Source organism: Panthera onca, chromosome E3 (genome assembly GCF_046562875.1).
Source record: "Panthera onca isolate mPanOnc1 chromosome E3, mPanOnc1 haplotype 2, whole genome shotgun sequence".
Taxonomy (NCBI): Eukaryota; Metazoa; Chordata; class Mammalia; order Carnivora; family Felidae; genus Panthera; species Panthera onca.
Genome location: NC_138354.1, coordinates 7,981,606 through 8,000,022, shown reverse-complemented (window position 1 = coordinate 8,000,022; position 18,417 = coordinate 7,981,606). Strand labels below are relative to the sequence as shown.

At 50.9% G+C, this 18,417-nt stretch overlaps 1 protein-coding gene and 1 long non-coding RNA gene across 5 annotated transcripts in view; one reads left to right on the top strand and one right to left on the bottom strand.

Moving 5' to 3' along the window:
• The window catches only part of LOC144614765 (uncharacterized), a 129,006-nt gene that overhangs the window by 29,837 nt on the left and 80,752 nt on the right, over positions 1-18,417 (top strand). The gene's annotated exons all lie outside the window — the stretch shown is intronic.
• TRIM56 (tripartite motif containing 56) lies at positions 3,459-11,691 on the bottom strand. Of its 4 annotated transcripts, none has more exons than XM_060649279.3 (4): positions 11,439-11,691; positions 11,263-11,337; positions 10,328-10,469; positions 3,459-10,217 (listed from the first exon to the last, which is right to left on the bottom strand). In XM_060649279.3, exon 4 carries the CDS (start codon positions 10,214-10,216, stop codon positions 7,904-7,906), a length of 2,313 nt encoding a protein of 770 aa, XP_060505262.3. In that variant the 5' UTR covers position 10,217; positions 10,328-10,469; positions 11,263-11,337; positions 11,439-11,691; the 3' UTR covers positions 3,459-7,903. The 4 variants fall into 4 exon arrangements, with proteins under 4 accessions (XP_060505262.3, XP_081647817.1, XP_060505261.3 ...); XM_081791691.1 differs by having other exon boundaries at positions 11,451-11,691; XM_060649278.3 differs by lacking the exon at positions 11,439-11,691 and having other exon boundaries at positions 11,263-11,408.

Genomic DNA, 18,417 nt, shown 5'->3' with positions numbered 1-18,417 from the left:
GGTAGGAAGAAGGATAAAGAAAAACATCAACCAGAAGGGATGAAGCGGGTGTGGCTTTCCTGGAAGGCCTGGTGTGTTCAGTGCTTCCCCGGGGAGTGATAGAAAGCTGTCCCTAGGCAGACCACAGCTGGCGTTGGCCTCTGCCCAGCCCCTTGCCCAGCTCCTGGTGATCTTGTTCGTGTTACATAATCTCTAACCTCACCTTCCTCATTTTTAATCTCTCTTTTTTTTTAGCGTTTATTTAGAGAGCGCCTGAGTGTGAACAGGGGAGGGGCAGAGAGAGAGGGAGACACAGAATCCGAAGCAGGCTCCGGGCTCTGTGCTGTCAGCACAGAGCCCTACGTGGGACCCAAACCCATGAGCCATGAGATCATGATCAGAGCTGAAGTTGGGAGCTTAGTCGACTGAGCCACCCAGGTGCCCCTCACCTTCCTCATCTTTAAACCAGGGAAGACAGTAATACTACTTCCTAGAACTGTTAAGGGCACAAAATGAGATAATACATGTAAAATGGGGCCTGGTTCAGAGTAAATGCTCAATAGATACCATTCATTGATTCATTCATTCATTCATTCAGTATCTACTATACCCCAGGCACGTAGGTTAGATCAGTGCATGAAATAGACAAAATGCCTTCTGGGGCTTGCATCCTTCCAGGATAGCAACTGGGGGGGGGGGGGGGGACACAAACAATAATCAATAAACAGGATAAACAATTAAGTGAACTAGCACCTTAGAAGGTTAAAGGAGTGGTGGGAAAAAGAAAAAGGACAGCACAGCGGGATTACTATCTTTCCCCCCCAGAATTTGGATAACTTCTATTCATGCCTCCCTTCTAAGGAGGAGGGATAATCGTCTCTTGCCCCAGGGCCTGTCCTCTCTTCCCAGGGCTTCCTCTGACCTTAGGGACGGTGACTAGGGTTTTAGCACAGATTCACTCATTTGTTCTTTCAACCAACAAATATTTACAGAACACCTGATCATGGAATGCTCCATGTGAATCAGAAGTTCTTGTCCTGAGGGTTTGGCAGGGGAGGAAAGAACTGTATGAATAATCGAGGTGAGAAAGTAACTGGGGTCACCAGACAAGAGTGCCCAGGCACTGGCGGGGAGGAGCGGGTCTGTGTGCCCTCCTGCTGACCTACAACCTCTGTGTCCCGGCCTCCCCCATAGGACTCGAGGGCCATTCTGTCTCCCTGTTGCTTTGGCTGTTTTCAGCTGGTAAGTTGATGGACTGTCCTGACCTGAGTGTTAAGGGGAGAGAAAATTTCTGAGGGGGAAGAGACGTTTTCTGAGTTAACCCTTGAGCAAAATCAAGAGCAGAGCGCCCCATTCCCTGGCCCTCAGCAGGAGGAGGGATGCTGTGACCATCTGTCTAGTCTCGTGCCCTGCCTGTGACATGTGCCCGCCTTCCCCAGCCCCTACAGTGGGGCCCCTGCTGCCCTTCTAGAGAGGCCGGCCTGACCCTGGCAGAGCAGTGAAGGGGAAAGAGGCTCCCAGAGTCTGTGGCCACAGTATCCTGCAGCAGACCCCAAGGCTGTGGGGAAAGGAGGCAGCCAGGCCTGCAGAAGAGGAGACCCAGGTCTGAGGGAGGAGTCTTGGCCACATGGCTAGGAACCCCAGGCCGTGTGTGTCTGACCACAGAGGCAGACGCTCCGCCTTGGGGTTTGGGGCCTGGAACAGGCCGTTCTCCCCACAGTTACTGCTCACATGGACCGGGCAGCCTCTCCTGCGCCTGGCCCCCTCAGCTGCTGAGTCATGCTCCCCGGGGTTCACAGAGGCTCCGGTCCAAAGCCAGGCTGAGTCATTCGATGATGAATTGCGGAATTCTTTTTCAGGCTGTCACCGCGGCAGTGGTGGGCCCTGACTCCCACCCCCTGCTTCCCCACCAGGCCACTCAAAACATTGTCTCCTCCGCTGTCTTCTCTTCTCCGTCTTGCTCCCCCCCCCCCCCCGCCCCACCCCCCTGCAGTGAGCACTAGCCGCTGGGATGCTCAGAAGTATCTCTGAGTTTCCCTTCCTGTGTTAGATTCCAGTCCTATTATAGGGACAAGGGCCTGGTCTGTTAGCTCAGGAAGGAACCTCAGATCTCATTTCATTCGGCCGTCATTGACGAAGGAGAGAAGAGGCTTAGGATTCAGAGCTGGTTGGAAGGGCAGCTTCGGAGTCAGGATCCAAGAGCAAGCCTCGCCACCTTTGGTTTCCTTGTCTGTCAAATAATGCTAACGATTCCTACTCTGTAGGAGTTGAAGCTTCTGGAAGCCGATGGGTATGAAGCACAGGTGGGCGGGCACTCAGTAACTGCTATTCCATCTACTGTATTTGATGGGGAAGTCAGAGGTTGTGTGAGTTAGAAATAACAACTGGGGCGCCCGGGTGGCTCAGCCCATTAAGCGTCTGACTTTGGCTCTGGTCGTGATCTCACGGTTGGTGAGTTTGAGCCCAGCGTCGGGCTTGCTGCTGTCAGCACAGATCCTCTGGCTCCCTCTCCCTCTGCCCCGTGCCCGCTGTCTCTCTCTCCCTCTCTCAAAAATAAGCAAACATTAAAAAAAAGAGAGAGACAGAGAGAGAACATCTGAGGTCTCTCCCCTTCTGGTTCAGCACAGCTGGGGGCAGGAGCTCCCTCAGGGGCTTTGGAGACTAGGTCAGAGCGGGTAGGTTTGGCGAACAGGCACGTGTTCCGCCCAGCCCTGCAGGGCCCACCGTGCATGCTGGACGGTGCCCACAGCTGCTTGTTTGGTTCCTCCAAACCAGAAAACGAGCAGAGACCAGTGGTGGGCACAGCCACCCTGACCTGGGCCCCTTGCCTGCCCCCCACCCCACTTCGACGCAGCCATTCCTCACCTGAGTGTGCCCACATGCAGTCCTGCTGAGCCAGGTCACCGGCTGGCTCCCACCGAGGCCTAGCCTGCAAGACACCTCTGCCCAGAGGGCCCTCTGTCTATAGGTGGCAGTGGCCGGGACTAGGTGGGACCTCCTGCAGTGTCCCCAAGGACGAGATGTTGGCATCTTTGGAGCTACAGCAGGGGTGGCCAGGATACCTTTGCTCTCTGGGCTTTGGCAGTTCCCCACAGCCATGAATCCATGTAAGAAAAGGTTCACATTTTTTTTTCAGAAGAATTTATTACGAAACGGAAGAAAAATACAGAGCACACAAAGGAATGAAAGAGTTTACAACACAGATTCTTCAGCCCATGGCAACTAAAACTTTGCTGGGCTGACCCTATGGGTACTGAGGTCTCGGTTCTGTCTCCAACCCTGTCTCTTTTGGCTGCTGAGCTAACCGGTTCAAAGTTTCTCCAGAGACAAGTCAAGTTGTCCTCCCAAACCTCCTTCCTAATCGCCTCTTTGTATGGTCCCAAAGATTCCTCACCTGGGGCTTCAGGTGAGGTCTTGCCTGATCCCACTGTACTACTCCACTCTCCTGTCAAAGGCGTCTATGGTCCCCAGAAAACCTGTTTTTGCTTCTGTCCTGATCCATTTAATTACGCTCTATTCATGAACCAGTTGGGTAGGCTGGTTCTGTGATCTTCAGTCAAACTACCTATTTTCCTAAGCTTGCATCTGAGCTTGATCTTTCTCCTGCCAGGAACATCTTCCTGAGCGCCCGCTCTGGCAGTTCTCTGCCCCAGCTAGTCCAAAATCGCCTTCCCCTCTGCTGAAACAGACCTCTATGCCCTGTGTCCAATCTCCCACTCAATTTACAGGATAGCTATAGTGTCAGCTGACCTGCCACGGAGAGATGGTCAAACACCTTGGCCTTGGCAACCACCTATTGAATCCTGCCCAGCTCAGATCACCGACTTTACCGATTTCCTTGGAAGATTTCTGACTTCTCTCTCAGACCTCTGCCCCTTTGGAATTCTCCCTCTTAAGCATGTATTAGGTAACATGGCTTTATAGATATAGTAATTATAAGATTACAATGGAAGGGGAAGTTAGTCCCTCCCGAGTTATATTTTCTCTAAATTATCAAAAGATCAGGCCACACTTGCCATTTTGAATTTTTCCTAAATGTCTATGGTTATCGGTCCTTAATTTAGCACAGTCTGGTTCTCAGCTGGCTTTTAGGAACAACACTGAGTCTTAGCAAGCTGGCCATTGGTCCCTTCTGCTCCTACAATTACTGTTGTGTCTTACATATGGCTTCTTCAAATAAATGCAGCAAGGCAAAACATCGCCTCCAAAAGAGAAACAGGTAACAACTCTACCCAGACCTTCTTGAGCTTTGACCTCATCAACATGTTCCTATAACATCCCCATTCAGGCTTGCACTGGCGGAACAGTCCATATGAAGTCAGTACAAGTTGGCTGAGCTTTTTCCTAACCCACACTTCGGATCTGAACTTCATGGTATGCAAAACACTTCTCTGTGCTTCTCACCCAGCACTCATGACAACCCTGTGAAGTGGGTATGTTGTGTATTTTACTGACATAGAAATGGAGGTTCAGAGAGGTTAGGAAGCTAGCCAAGATCACACAGCTATCTTGTGGAGGAGCCAGCACTCAACCTAGGTCTCTGCTACCTCATTCACTTCCCTTTAGACACAAAGACTACGGAAGAGGTTTTCTACCCACCCTCTCCCTACCGGGACGGCATGCTCCTTTCACCAGTATATGCACAACCTGGAAAGTCCCAAACACGAAATGGAATGAAAATTGTTACAAGCCCAATGTGGGGTGTGTGTGTGTGTGTGTGTGTGTGTGTGTGTGTGTGTGTAGGGGAGGGGTGTTGCATCTTTCGTGATGTTCCTGATTTCTTCACATCTTTAGTTTAACCAAGAATTTTCTTTTGGTGCTGAATGGGATTCCTAGCTCACGGGTAAGGTGATGGAGATTTTACCTCCATATCATGCTCAATACTGTACTTCTCTTGCATTTCACGTTTTGCCAGTGTTCTGTGCCTTCCCACCCCTACCCCTCAACGAGGAAAAGTTAGTACTTCCGTCAATCTTCCAATGCCTGGCTTCCCAGGATTCCTACAGCTTTCTGGAGAGCCAAGTGGTTCCCGCAGCTCTGAAGCATCTGTGGGATTCTCTTCTTGCAGCCAGATGGCGTTCCTGTGGTTCCAATGCAACCCTCAGAACGGCTCTGCTAACCTGAAGGTGTATGACCCCCTAGAGCCTATGACCTCCCAGGTCCCCCTTCACACACAATCAAGTCACCCCAATCTCACCTCTTTTGTGACTCAGAGGAGGGCCACCCCCCAGGAGGCATATGGTGGACTGTGTCCATAGTGCCCCCTACCAGAAATTTCTCACAAGCCAAGCTTTTGGACAGCTTGGTTGGCTGGGGCTTAGACATCTGAGGTGGGAAACCTCTACAAGAGTCTTACCACTGTCTGTTCATTTCACAGACATTTATTGAGCACCTACCACGAGCCACCCCTGTGCTCACTCTGGAAATAGAGCTTGCAAAGCAGACGAGACACTGCCCCACCCCCATCCCCATACAACTTACTCTATACTAGTTGGTTCTGTAGAAATACCACTTGGTTTCCAGTTGTTCTGAATTCGTTGGTGAACTCAATATGACCTTCCCCTGCTTTGTGGACACTCCACAATGATCTGATCACCCGAGAGGACTCTCCGACCTCTGCAGACAAGCCTCTGCTCCTCTGCTCTGCCCTTCCTCCCTGCCAGGCCCTGGCCAGCTGGGATTCTCCTCCAGACTCCTGCCTCTCCTTCAACTGGACAGTCTCGTTTATACCAACTGACACATTCATTTGCAAATCCAATAGCTATGCTCACACATCATTTCTAGAGGTGTATGTTTTTGAAGTAAATATTAAGCATATATGTTACCTAATGGTCAATAAGAACTGAAGTAGGAATGTGCATATATGAATGTGCATATATATGTACACGAAAGAACTCAGAACTCAGTCTCCCAAATCACTATTTACAAATGTTGAACGTATTTCCACTCGGTAACTATTCAGACATACTTTTACCTTGTTGCTATCATTAAGTGGTCATAATCCCAAATTCTTTCTCTCTCTCTCTCTCTTTTTGCTATGATTGCATCACATAACATATTCTTCTAAATAGTTTTCATAGTTGTCATACGTGAAGGCAATAGCTCATGGTCCGAACAGACCACAAGCTGCTTGGCTGTCCCTCACAGCCAAGCAGTTTCCAGTCGATGACTGTGACATATAAGACGGCCACAAATATCTCTGTGCAACTACTTTCTTCCTCTTGAATTATTTTCCCAGAACATATTCCCCAAAGTGAGATAACTTAGTCCTATGGTCATTTCTTTTTACCTTTGTCAACTATTGCCAATTGTTCTCCAGAAAGCATCACACTTTATAATGCCAGCAGTCTACCTCCCCATGACGTATTTTTAATATATTTTTGGTGAATGCCAAGTGGTTGACTTTACTTTATAGTTTCCTAGTCCTGGCCTGTGTGCATTTCCTCCTGCGTACATCGCCTGATTGGTCTTTTAACCAAGTAGATCTCTTGGTCACTGCTTGTACTGGAGGCTCAGCCCTTACTTGGACCAATTCTACATAATTTCCTCATCTTACTGGCTTTCCTTTCCTTTTCATTTTTTTTTTTTTTTTGCTATGTATACATTTCCAGTTTTTATATAACTGAATTTGTACACTTGACCTTGATGATTTCCCCCATTACTTCAACAGAATAAGCAACGACCTCTCCAGAAAAGGGTTTTCTTTTCCCATGCACTTTCCCTCTGGACTTGTCCAAAATCCCTCTGGTCCCTATGAACATTCCATTGTCCATGATCCCTAGATTAAGATTCCCTTTGGTCATCTCACGACAGCCCCAGGCTCAACACGTCCACCTCGGTTCTGGTGCTGCCATGGCCCATGCAAGAGTGCAGTGGTCGCGGCTCACCTCTGGCAGAACTCCCTGTGGGTTTCATCCCTCCACCCAGCCCAGCCCCACAACTGACTTCTCAAGTTTTCCAGCTGGTTTGGCCCCACAGTCCAGCAACTGGCCTCCAGGGTTAGGCTAGGCTGTTTTTCCCACAGTAATGGCCCACCTGAAGGCAAACTCCTTCACCCTTTAGTTCTGCCAAACCCAAATTTTCTCGAAAGGAATCACACCGGAAAACTAAGGGGAACTAAAAATAAGACTCTAGGAAGTGTAAAGACATCAAAGCAGAGATTATACATCCTATGTAGGTCTTGCCTTGGATTAGCCTGGTGGTGGGAGGGGAGACCCTGGGGTCTCCCCTCTCATACTCAGAACCCTGTGTTTTAGACTCCAACCCTTCTGTTGGCACATTCACCTCACGGACTTTGAGGTACACACCTCTTGGCCTCAGCTGGTGTCTGTACTTGGTCCCCCACAAAGCCCACCCTCAGAGGGATCTCTACGTCAGGACTGTGGCTGGTTCAAAATCCCAGACCTCTTCTGACCTGGTGTGTCCCTGCTTCCAGTCTGAGGGGAGCTGGGTTCTCAGCTCTCTTCTAGAAGGCACATGCCTGACATACCCCAAGCCCTTCTCGACTCGGAGGATTCCTTCTGCCAGCCTCACCAAGACTCTCCCTGGGCCATCCCATCGGGAGTAGTTTTGAAGAACGCCAATCAGCACAAGCTTACGAATTTCAGAAACTTGACCTACAAGGGTGGCGACGGAAGCAGCAGTCACCCCCCAAAAGCAGGAGACACAGTTAGCTCTCGGCGCACTCCTCCCTTCCTCCCCTGCTTCTGAGAGCTGTGGTCACACTGCTGCCCTTGGTCCCATCCCCACAACACCCTGAAGAGGGGTTAGCAGTTTGGCACTTCACATTGAAAGGTTGCCAGCCCCTGCCTTCCAGAAAACACCCTCAGCCACCACATCCCATGGCGGCCTTGCCTCCCTCGTCCCCCCTATAGCCCCAGCACCCCTCCCCGTCCCTCCCCAGCCCCTCTCCTGTCCTAGCCCTTTAACTATCAAGAGAGCGGACCCGAAAGACATGAATGGTCCCGTTACTGAGAGACACAACCAGGTGCCTGCCGTCCACCATGGTGGTCACCCTAGGCTTTTCCAGGCCATGATAGGCCGTCAGGAAGTCGCCGAGCAGTGACCCCTTTGGATCCAGGATCACCACCTTGTTGACCTCGCGAAGGGTCAGGAAGATGTAGCCTTTCTTATCCACGGACACAGAGCCTGGCTGGCAGCCATGCAGGCCTGGCCCCCGGTACTCACCAATCACCTGACCCAGACCATCACAGACCACCACGCTGTTCTGCTGCCAGTCGGACCCCACAAAATTGCCCTGGGGGCTGGTGGTCAGGAACACCAGCGCCCGCAGGCCCCTGTTGGCCTTGCCCCCAGGGATGAACCGGGTGGCCAGGCTGCCTTCCATGTTGTACACTTCCACGTGGCCTGACACACTGACGGCCACACGGTCCCCACTCGGCATGGCAGCCACAGCGTGGCTGGCCTGGGAGAGGCTCAGGGCCCGGCGCCACTGCACCTCACCATCAGGGCTGATGAGGTAGAGCCTCGCGCCGGCCGAGAAGGCCACTGCTCCCTGCAGGGCAGCCACGCTACATGGGGAGCAGCCCTCGGGGACCGGCACTGCGCCCTTGTAGTCGCCATTGAGGGAGAAGCGCTTCAACGCCCTATTCTGCTCATCCGCCACCAGGATCTCCCGGGGGCCAAAGGGACAGAGCCCTGTGATGCGGGGAGACCGCTTGTCTCCTGGCATCCGCGTGGGGAAGCTGCAGGAGAAAATGGGCCTGGGGAGGAGGCCAGAGCCCTCCAGGTTCAGCCCAGGCACTGGGCTGGGCTCCCGGGAAACTGACTTGAGCCTGCCTTTGAACTTCCTCTTCTTGTTGGATCTGCCACCCCTCGGGGTCTGGGCTCCTTCATCTTCTAGGGGTGTCTGGGCTCTGCCCTCTTTTGGAGTCTGGGCTCCGTCTTCCTGGGGTGTCTTGGCTCTGTCCTCCTTTGGGGTCTGGGCTCCGTCCTCCTGGGGTGTCTGGGCTCTGTTCTCCTTTGGGGTGCAAGCTCCAGCCCTACTCTGGGGCTGGATTCCACCGTGTCTCTCTGACTTGGCTCCGTCCTCTCTCTGGCTCGAAGTTTCATCACCTCCCTGGCTTCCAGCTCCTTCTTGCCCACCGTCCTTCTGGGGCTGTTCCTCAAAGGAGAGCCCTAGCAGGCGGCAGTTCTTGTCCAGGAGCCCAGGATGGAACTCCAGCTGGGGCAGCAGGCAGGGGGCTGGCCCTGGCATCCAGGGACAGCCCTGCAGCTGCCGGAGCCTCTGGGCAATCGCCCCTTCCAGAGAAAGTATCTCGGCCTCGCGACCCAAGCTGAGCACCCGACGGGCAAAGGCGGCCGCCGCCCTGGCCACCTGCTCCCGGCCCTCCAGCTCCTCCAGTCTCTCCCGAGCAGCCTCCTCAGCAGCCTCTACGTGGGCCCGTAGCTGCCCCAGCACCTCCTGCTTCTGGGCTAGTAGGGCCCGGAGGACCCCCTCGGCCACTTCCTCCACCTGCATTCCCACCCTAGCTGCCTGTTCCCGCAGCCGGGCCAAAGCTTCCTTTTCCGTCATCCGGGCGGCCTCAAGCTCCGCCAGGTTGCTGTCCACGCCTGCCAACAGCTCCTCCAGGCCTGGCCTGCGGGCGCGCACAGCCTCGGCCAGGGGCAGGCAGGGATGGTCCAGGTGGGGGTCCAGGCGGCACTCGCGGCACAGCAGCTGGGAGCAGGGCTGGCACAGGAAGCGCAGGGCCTCTCCCGGGTGCTGAGGGCACTGGGCCGCCTGGCGCTCCCGGGCCTCCTCGTCGTACCAGCCTGCCCGGTAGCCCACCAGGTCCACCACCCGGTGGGTGTGGGTCTGCCGAGTGCAGCGGTGCCCGTCAGCGCAGGCCTGGCACAGGTCGTCCGCGCAGTCCAGGCACCGGGCAGTGGCCGGCCCCCCCGTGCCGGCCCCCCCCATCAGGGGACACAGCGCGCAGGCTGGCTTCCCCGCGCGCAGGTCTCCGCCAGCCCGGGCCCTCACCAAATCCAGGAGCCCGTTGACAAAGAAGTTGGTCTTGAAGGCGGCCACGCCCGCCGGTGGCACGGGCACGGTCTCTCGGCACTCAGGGCATCGGAGGTGGCCTCCCTCGGCCAGCTGGGCCAGGCAGTCCTGGCAGTAGGTGTGCAGGCAGGGCAACGTTTTGGGTGCCCGAAGCTGCTCCAGGCATATTTTACAGGCCAGGAAGTCGCTGCTCAGGGCTTCCAGTAGGGAGGGTGAGGATCCCTGGGAAACCATGCTGCAAGGGAGAGGTCGGGGTCAGAGGGCAGAGGGTACCTCCACGTTGCCTCCAGCCTGCCAGCCTGGCTCTCCCCCCATCCCCAAGCCCCACCAGGGCTGAGGTCTCACCTGAATGGCCAGGAACGTCCTTCTGGTCTTCCAGGGCCTGTGGCTGCTTGCTCTTGAGCTAGGGAGCCGCCCCTCTCCGGGCATACATTCAGCAAATGCAAAAAAGTAAATGCTTCCTGCCTTGTACCTTGTGCCTAGTGCCCTGAGAAAGAACCGGACCAAGAAGCCCAGCCTTAGGGAGCTGTGTGATGATCAGCACCCCAGGGTTGACAGGCCTGTTGGCAAGTGTGGCGCTAGCCCTGTGTGAGTAGTCCTGAGGCCCTGCTGGGGACAGGTGCAGGGGTGGGGTGCAGGCAGAGAGGACATAGGAGAGGGTCTGGCTGCGCAGTCACCTCTACTTGTGGCAACTGGGGCAGGGTAAGGGGCCCCAACTCCTGTAGCCCCTCACACCTGTTTTCTAGACCCTGGGAACCACATCAGGGGTCAAGGGGCCCCACTTTCTGCCCAATTTCCCCTGGGAGGGTTCTGGAGCAGGTGGAAGTAAGGCTGTGGGGTGGTGGCGGCCTTGCGCTCCTTCTAGCTCTTAGACCTTGGGGTCACCGCAACCTGTGCCTCATCTCCTAGAGGCTTTTCTTTCTACCTGTCCTGCTGAAAGGGGCCTCAGCTTTCCTAGAAGCCTCTGAAGGGGAGTTGTGTGGACCCGTCTGTGACTCTCCCCCAGATCCCAGCACAGTGAACGAAATCCTCCAGGAAGAGACTGCGGGAGGGGGGTGTTCCCCCAAACTTCTGGAGCGTGGGGTCGGGGAGGACAGGCCAGAGAGTGGGAGGAGGCCTTTCCCAGGTAAGCCTCAGGCCTCTGGCCCCGGAGTGGGGCGAGGCGGGGTGCTCCCTCCCACCCTCTCCTCTCCTCCCGCCTTCCGGGTCCCTCCCCTCCCCCTTCCTCCCGCTCCCTTCCCCCCACGCCTTCCAGCTCTTCCGTCATCCGCCCTCCTTACCAGGTCTGAGCTGACCTTGGGCTCCGGGACGGGGCGTGGGGGGCCCGGGGCCTGGAAGCCGCTGGGGCTGGGTGCCTGAAAGAGAAACAAAACTGAAAGTAATGGTACTTCTGCAACTTCCGTCCCCAGCCCGGGACACCGACTCGCACGGCCTCAGGCCCCGCCTTCTTCCCTACCCCAGGCCGGACCTCTTCCTCGGGAGGGGGGGCCTCCACCCTTGGCCGGCGCGGCCCCTGCTGCAGGCCGCGGGGCTCGGCGGCGGGGCTCCCCAGGTCGCCCTGTGAGATCCAGCATCAGGATCCGCTCAGCCAGCTAAGTGTGTTTGTGGCACACGCAGAGGACCTGCCCGAGGACGCGTCCTCTGAGGGGAGAAATGAGAGCTCCTCCTCGGTTCAGAGCCATGTAACTAGAGCCCAGCCCTCGGGCCAGGCCTCCAGTGAGGCGGCACAGCTGCCAATCTAGTCCTAGGTGGGGCCCTGCACGCCTTAAACCTTTGCCGGGCCAGGGGGGAGGCAGAGGAACCAGATGAGTCCGTGAAGGCTTCCTGGAGGAGGCATCACTTGAGATGAGTTTGAAGGGCACAGAGGAGGTTGGGAGGAAGAACGCAGGGAAGAACATTTTGGGAATTGGGAACAGCAAATCGGTGGGCACAGAGGAATGAAATACCCCAACTCTCCCCAGTAGCTCCAAGCATTTCAGGATGGTTTATGGGAAGGGACGTGTGAGTGGCGGCAGATGATGTTACAGAGTGACGCAGAGGCCATATCATAGAGGGCCTTATGGTGTACATGAAGGAGTCTGAGTTTTATCCAAGAAGTCAAAAGAAATCATTGAAGGATATTTTCCCCCAATATCTTATGAAAATTTTGAAGCACAAAAAAGTTGAAGGAATTGCCACAAATACTCCTATACCTGCCACTTAGATTCTACAGTTGAGATATGAAAGTTGATTTCTTGCGTATCTATTCCTGTATGCATCCCTTGGTCCACAGTGATGGGCTTTCAGCAGGATGCTGAACCAAGGAGTGCTCAGTCTGGCTGCAGGGTCCAGGTAAAAAGTGGAGAGGTTGGAGCAGACCCCGTGGCCGTGGCCGTAGGACCACTAGCGGAGGGTGGAGGAGGATGGAATCCTTCAAGGAGCTACTGTTGACACCACAGCACTGATGACTCACCCTGGGGAGGGAGGTGAAGGAAGGAGGGCAGGCTTGGCGGGTCTGGAGGTGAGAAGGGAGAGCGAGGCTGGCGACATCCAGGCTTGTGACCGTTCCACACTCTTCCAGTGTATCTGTGCTTTTGGTGAAGTCACTCAACAGTGTCCAAAGCAAGAAGAGCAGGGCTGAGGGGCTCCTGGGTGGCTCAGTCGGTTGAGTGTCCGACTTCAGCTCAGGTCATGATCTCACGGTTTTTGAGTTCAAGCCCCGCTTCGGGCTCTGTGCTGACAGCTCAGAGCCTGGAGCCCGCTTTGGATTCTGTGTCTCCCTCTCTCTCTGCCTCTCCCCCGCTTATGCTCTGTCTCTTTCTCTCTCTCAAAAATAAATAAACATTAAAAAAGTTAAAAAAGTTTAATTAAAAAAATTACTTTAAGAAGAAGGCTGTGATGGCACTACGGGGACCAGACATTTCAGGGCAAGTGGGGGAGAGGCTGGGCGTGCAGGAGGTGAGAAGTAGTCGCCAGAGAGCCAAGAGTGGAAATCCAAGGGAGGAAAGATCCTAGGAGCCAGGCTAGGGAATGCTTCACTTCCAGAAGGTGGGGGTGATCAGTGCTGTTGAATGCTGCAGACCAGACAGTCCAGCCAAGTGAGGACAGAAGGACAGACTGATGCATGTGTGTCCACAAATGTATAGGCACACACCTGCACATGTGTCTGGCCTTCGTGTGTGCTTCTTTGTGCACATTCAGGAATGATTGGTCAATGTCTACTGCAGCAAGAGAGCCTGCCACGCACTATGGAAGACACAGAGATAGACAGGATATATTCCCGCCCCAGATGAGTTTTCGATTTAACAGGGGAGGTGAGAGTGTACATGCTGCAATATGAGACAGTAAGGCAAATGTCAAAATAATCATCACAGTGGCTTCTCTTACTGGGTATTTACCCTGAGCGTGGCATGGGGCATCGAAAACATAACCTGGTTTAATGCTCACTATAACCTGGTGACATAGGCACTGTTACTGCTCCATTTTACAGATGAGGACTCTGAGTTAAGAGAGAATAACTCTGTCACCCAAGGTCACATAAAGTGCTGTGCCAACACAAGAGAGGGAGAGTTTGATTTCTCCCGGAATGGTGGAGGTGGTGTGGGAATCAGGAAGGCTTCATGCAGGAGGCGGCCTTCAGTGGCTGTCCTACCCTGTCTTCCCAAACATTGAACAATTACTTAAAACACCTATGGGGTCCAGGAAGACGGTTTCTTTCCCCGAGAAGACTCCTAAGCTAAGGGATAACTCACCTACAGCCAAGTGATAAGGGTTACCACAAAGACACATATGGGGGCGGGGCATGTGGATTCTTACCAGATGCTGGGGGTCCCTTAAGATAACCCTAGGCAAGGAAGGCCTCTCACGGGTGGTTGGTCTTATAGGACTGAAGCACAGGTGGCTGGAGGGAAGTAGCAGGAGATGGGGGTGGGCAGGCAGAACAAACTTAAAAATTACCTGTCGGGCCTCAAAGTAATGGGGAGCCATTTATGGGATTTTCATTAAGCAGGTTTGAACTTTGTTCTGTAGGTATTTGGGGAGTGTGAGCTGAGCACAGGTTTTAATCTTAATTTATACAAATAATAAGGATTATTTATTTTTAATGTTTATTTATTTTTGAGAGAGAGAGGGAGAGACAGAGTGCAAGTGGGTGGGGGAGGGGGCAGAGAGAGAGAGGGAGACGGAACTGAGCTGTTAGCACAGAACCTGATCCAGGGCTTGAACCCACCAACTGTGAAATCATAACTTGAGCTGTAGTTGGACACTTAACCGACTGAGCCACCTAGGCACCCCAATCATTTAAAGTAAAGTTTAGGGGCACCTGGGTGGCTCGGTGGGTTAAGCGTCCAACTCTTGATTTTGGCTCAGGTCATGATCTTACAGTAAGATCGAGCCCCACATTGGGCTCTGTACTGATAGCACAGAGCCTGCTTGAGATTCTCTGTCTCCCCTTCTCTCTCAACCCCTCCCCTTTTTGCTTTGTCTCAAAATAAATAAACATGAAAATTTTTTAAAAAATAAAGTTTAAAACATTCCTGTCATCATTGTAACAAAATAAAACATTCCTATCATTGTAACAAAATAACCTTTTCCTGTGTTTATTTCTTTTGGTCTCTGTTTTAGGAATATATGTTACATAGTTGTATTTATAGTGTGCTTATATTTTTGTTTACTTACCTAACTTAATATTGTATTAGCATTTTCTGTGTTTCTTTTTTTCTTTTTTTAAATTTTTATTTATTTATTTTTTTAATATGAAATTTATTGTCACATCGGTTTCCATACAACACCCAGTGCTCATCCCAACAGGTGCCCTCCTCAATGCCCATCACCCACTTTCCCCTCCCTCCCACCCCCCATCAACCCTGTTTATTCCCAGTTTTTAAGAGTCTCTTATGGTTTGGCTCTCTCCCTCTCTAACTTTTTTTTTCCTTCACCTCCCCCATGGTCTTCTGTTAAGTTTCTCAGGATCCACATAAGAGTGAAAACATATGGTATCTGTCTTTCTCTGTATGACTTACTTCACTTAGCATAACACTCTCCAGTTCCATCCACGTTGCTACAAAAGGCCATATTTCATTCTTTCTCATTGCCAAGTAGTATTCCATTGTATATATAAACCACAACTTCTTTATCCATTCATCAATTGATGGACATTTAGGCTCTTTCCATAATTTGGCTATTGTTGAAAGTGCTGCTATAAACATTGGGGTACAAGTGCCCCTGTACATCAGCACTCCTGTATCCCTTGGGTAAATTCCTAGCAGTGCTACAACTGGGTCATAGGGTAGGTCTATTTTTAATTTTTTGAGGAACCTCCACACTGTTTTCCAGAGCGGTTGCACCAGTTTGCATTCCCACCAACAGTGCAAGAGGGTTCTCGTTTCTCCACATCCTCTCCAGCATCTGTAGTCTCCTGATTTGTTCATTTTAGCCACTCTGACTGGTGTGAGGTGGTATCTCAGTGTGGTTTTGATTTGTATTCCCTGATGAGCAGTGACGTTGAACATCTTTTCATGTGCCTGTTGGCCATCTGGGTGTCTTCTTTAGAAAAGTGTCTATTCATGTCTTCTGCCCATTTCTTCACTGGATTATTTGTTTTTCGGGTGTGGATTTTGGTGAGTTCTTTATATATTTTGGATACTAGCCCTTTGTCCAATATGTCATTTGCAAATATCTTTTCCCATTCTATTGGTTGCCTTTTAGTTTTGTTGATTGTTTCCTTTGCAGTGCAGAAGCTTTTTATCTTGATGAAGTCCCAATAGTTCATTTTTGCTTTTAATTCCCTTGCCTTTGGAGATGTGTCAAGTAAGAAATTGCTGAGGCTGAGGTCAGAGAGGTTTTTTCCTACTTTCTCCTCTAGGGTTTTAATGGTTTCCTGTCTCACATTCTGGTCCTTCATCCATTTTGAGTTTATTTTGTCAATGGTGTAAGAAAGTGGTCTAGATTCATCCTTCTGCATGTTGCTGTCCAGTTCTCCCAGCACTATTTGTTAAAGAGACTGTCTTTTTTCCATTGGATATTCTTTCCTGCTTTGTCAAAGATTAGTTGGCCATACTTTTGTGGGTCCAATTCTGGAGTCTCTATTCTATTCCATTGGTCTATGTGTTTTTGTGCCAATACCATGCTGTCTTGATGATTACAGCTTTGTAGTAGAGGCTAAAGTCTGGGATCGTGATACCTCCTGCTGTGGTTTTCTTCTTCAATATTACGTTGGCTATTTGGGGTCTTTTGCGGTTCCATACAAATTTTAGGATTGCTTGTTCTAGCTTCAAGAAGAATGCTGGTGCAATTTTGATTGGGATTGCATTGAATGTGTAGATTGCTTTGGGTAGTATTGACATTTTAACAATATTTGTTCTTCCAGTCCATGAGCATGGACTATTTTTTCATTTCTTTGTATCTTCTTCAATTTCCTTCATAAACTTTCTATAGTTTTCAGCATATTGATCTTTTACATCTTTGGTTAGATTTATTCCTAGGTATTTTATGTGTTTCTTTTTTTTTTAATGTTTATTTATTTTTGAGAGAGAGACAGAGACAGAGTACAAGCGGGGGAGGGTCAGAGAGAGAGGGAGACACAGAATCTGAAGCAGGCTCCAGGCTCTGAGCTGTCAGAACAAAGCCCCACGCAGGGCTCGAACCCATGAATGTGAGATCATGACCTGAGCTGAAGTTAGATGGTCAACTGACTGAGCTACCCAGGTGCCATTCTGTGTGTTTCTACACATTCTTCATAGCTATGATTGTTAATGGCTGCATAAGTTGTATGCCGTAATTTACTTAACTATTTAGTAATATGCTGATAAGCCAGCTTCCCCCCTTACCAGTTTCCGTGATGTAAATAATAGTGTAAATATTCCCATCATGGCTGATTTCATGCTACCAATAATTTAACAACTGGCTGCAAAATTCCTAAAATTTAACAATGAGCTTTCAGGAGCCAGTCCTCCTGGGAAGCTTTTAGAATCTTCTCTTTGTCCCTAGTGTTCTGAATTTCACAGTGAGTGTTTCGTGCTGAGCATTTAGTGGGCTCTTTAAGTCTCAAGGCACATTTTCCTTCAGGTCTGGGAAATTCTCCTGTGTTGTTGGTGATTCTCTCCCCTAAGATTTCCCCCTCTGGAATTTCCATCATTCAGATGCTGGATCTCCCGGATGGGTCCTCCAATTGTATCTTTTCTCCCATTTTCCATTTCTCTCTCTTTTGGGGAAATTTCTTCAACTTAAGCCTTCTAACTGTTGTGTTTTTCAAATCTGCTGTCACTGTTTTAATTTGTGAACATCCTAATTTTTCTGTATCCTGTTTTTTCTGCACAGATCCATCTGGTATCTTCTCCTATTTTTCTGAGGACAGGAACGTGTTGGGGTGTGCGTGTGTGTGTGTGTATGTGTGTGTGTGTTCTTACTTTGCGTGGTTTCTGTTTACCCCCCCCCAAGTTATTGTTTCTTCTTTCCTTTCCTCCCACACCTTCCCTTCCTCCCTCTCCCTGTGCCACCTCTCCCTCCCTCCCTTCCTTCCTCTTTTTTTCAGTGACTGTACTACTTATTATTTTATATTTTAAAGTTAGCACTCTGAGGTATAATTTACACACAGTAAAAATCACCTATTTAAGTGTATGGTTCGGTGAGTTTTGACAAATGCATATCATTAATAATTACCAATGCAATCATATAGTACAATATAACAATAAGGATGTTGACATCGGGGACAATACTATTAACTATAGACCTTATTCACTTCTCACCGTGTGTGTGTTGTATATAATTCTGTGCAGAATCAACATGCAGAACTGTCCCATCAACACAAAGAAACTCCCCCCATCCCTAACTCCCGCAGCTGGTGAGCTATTGTCCCCCTTCTCTGTAATTTTGCCATTTCAAGAACGTTACATAAATGAAATCACAAAGTATGAAACCTCTGGATTGGGACAATCCACCCAAGTTATTATGTACATGTTGGTAGTTCATTCCTTTTATTGCAGGGTAATGGTTCATTGTTTGGGTGTTCCACAGTTTATCCATTCTGATGTTGGAAGACATTCAGATGGTTTCCAGTTTGGGTTATTACAAATACACCTACTAAAACCATTTCTATACTGGTTTTGGTGTGAATCTAAGTTTTCATGTTTCTGGGATAAATGCTTAGAAGTATGATTTCTCAGGGGCACCTGGGTGGCTCAGTCCGTTAAGCATCTGACTCTTGATTTCAGCTTAGGTCATAATCTCACAGTTTGTGAGATCAAGCCCCATGTCAGGCTCTGTATTGACAGCATGGAGCCTGCTTGGGATTCTCTCTGTCCCTCTCTCAGCCTCTCCCCCCACCCCGACTTAAAAATAAATAAACATTGGGGCGCCTGGGTGGCGCAGTCGGTTAAGCGTCCGACTTCAGCCAGGTCACGATCTCGCGGTCTGTGAGTTCGAGCCCCGCGTCAGGCTCTGGGCTGACAGCTCGGAGC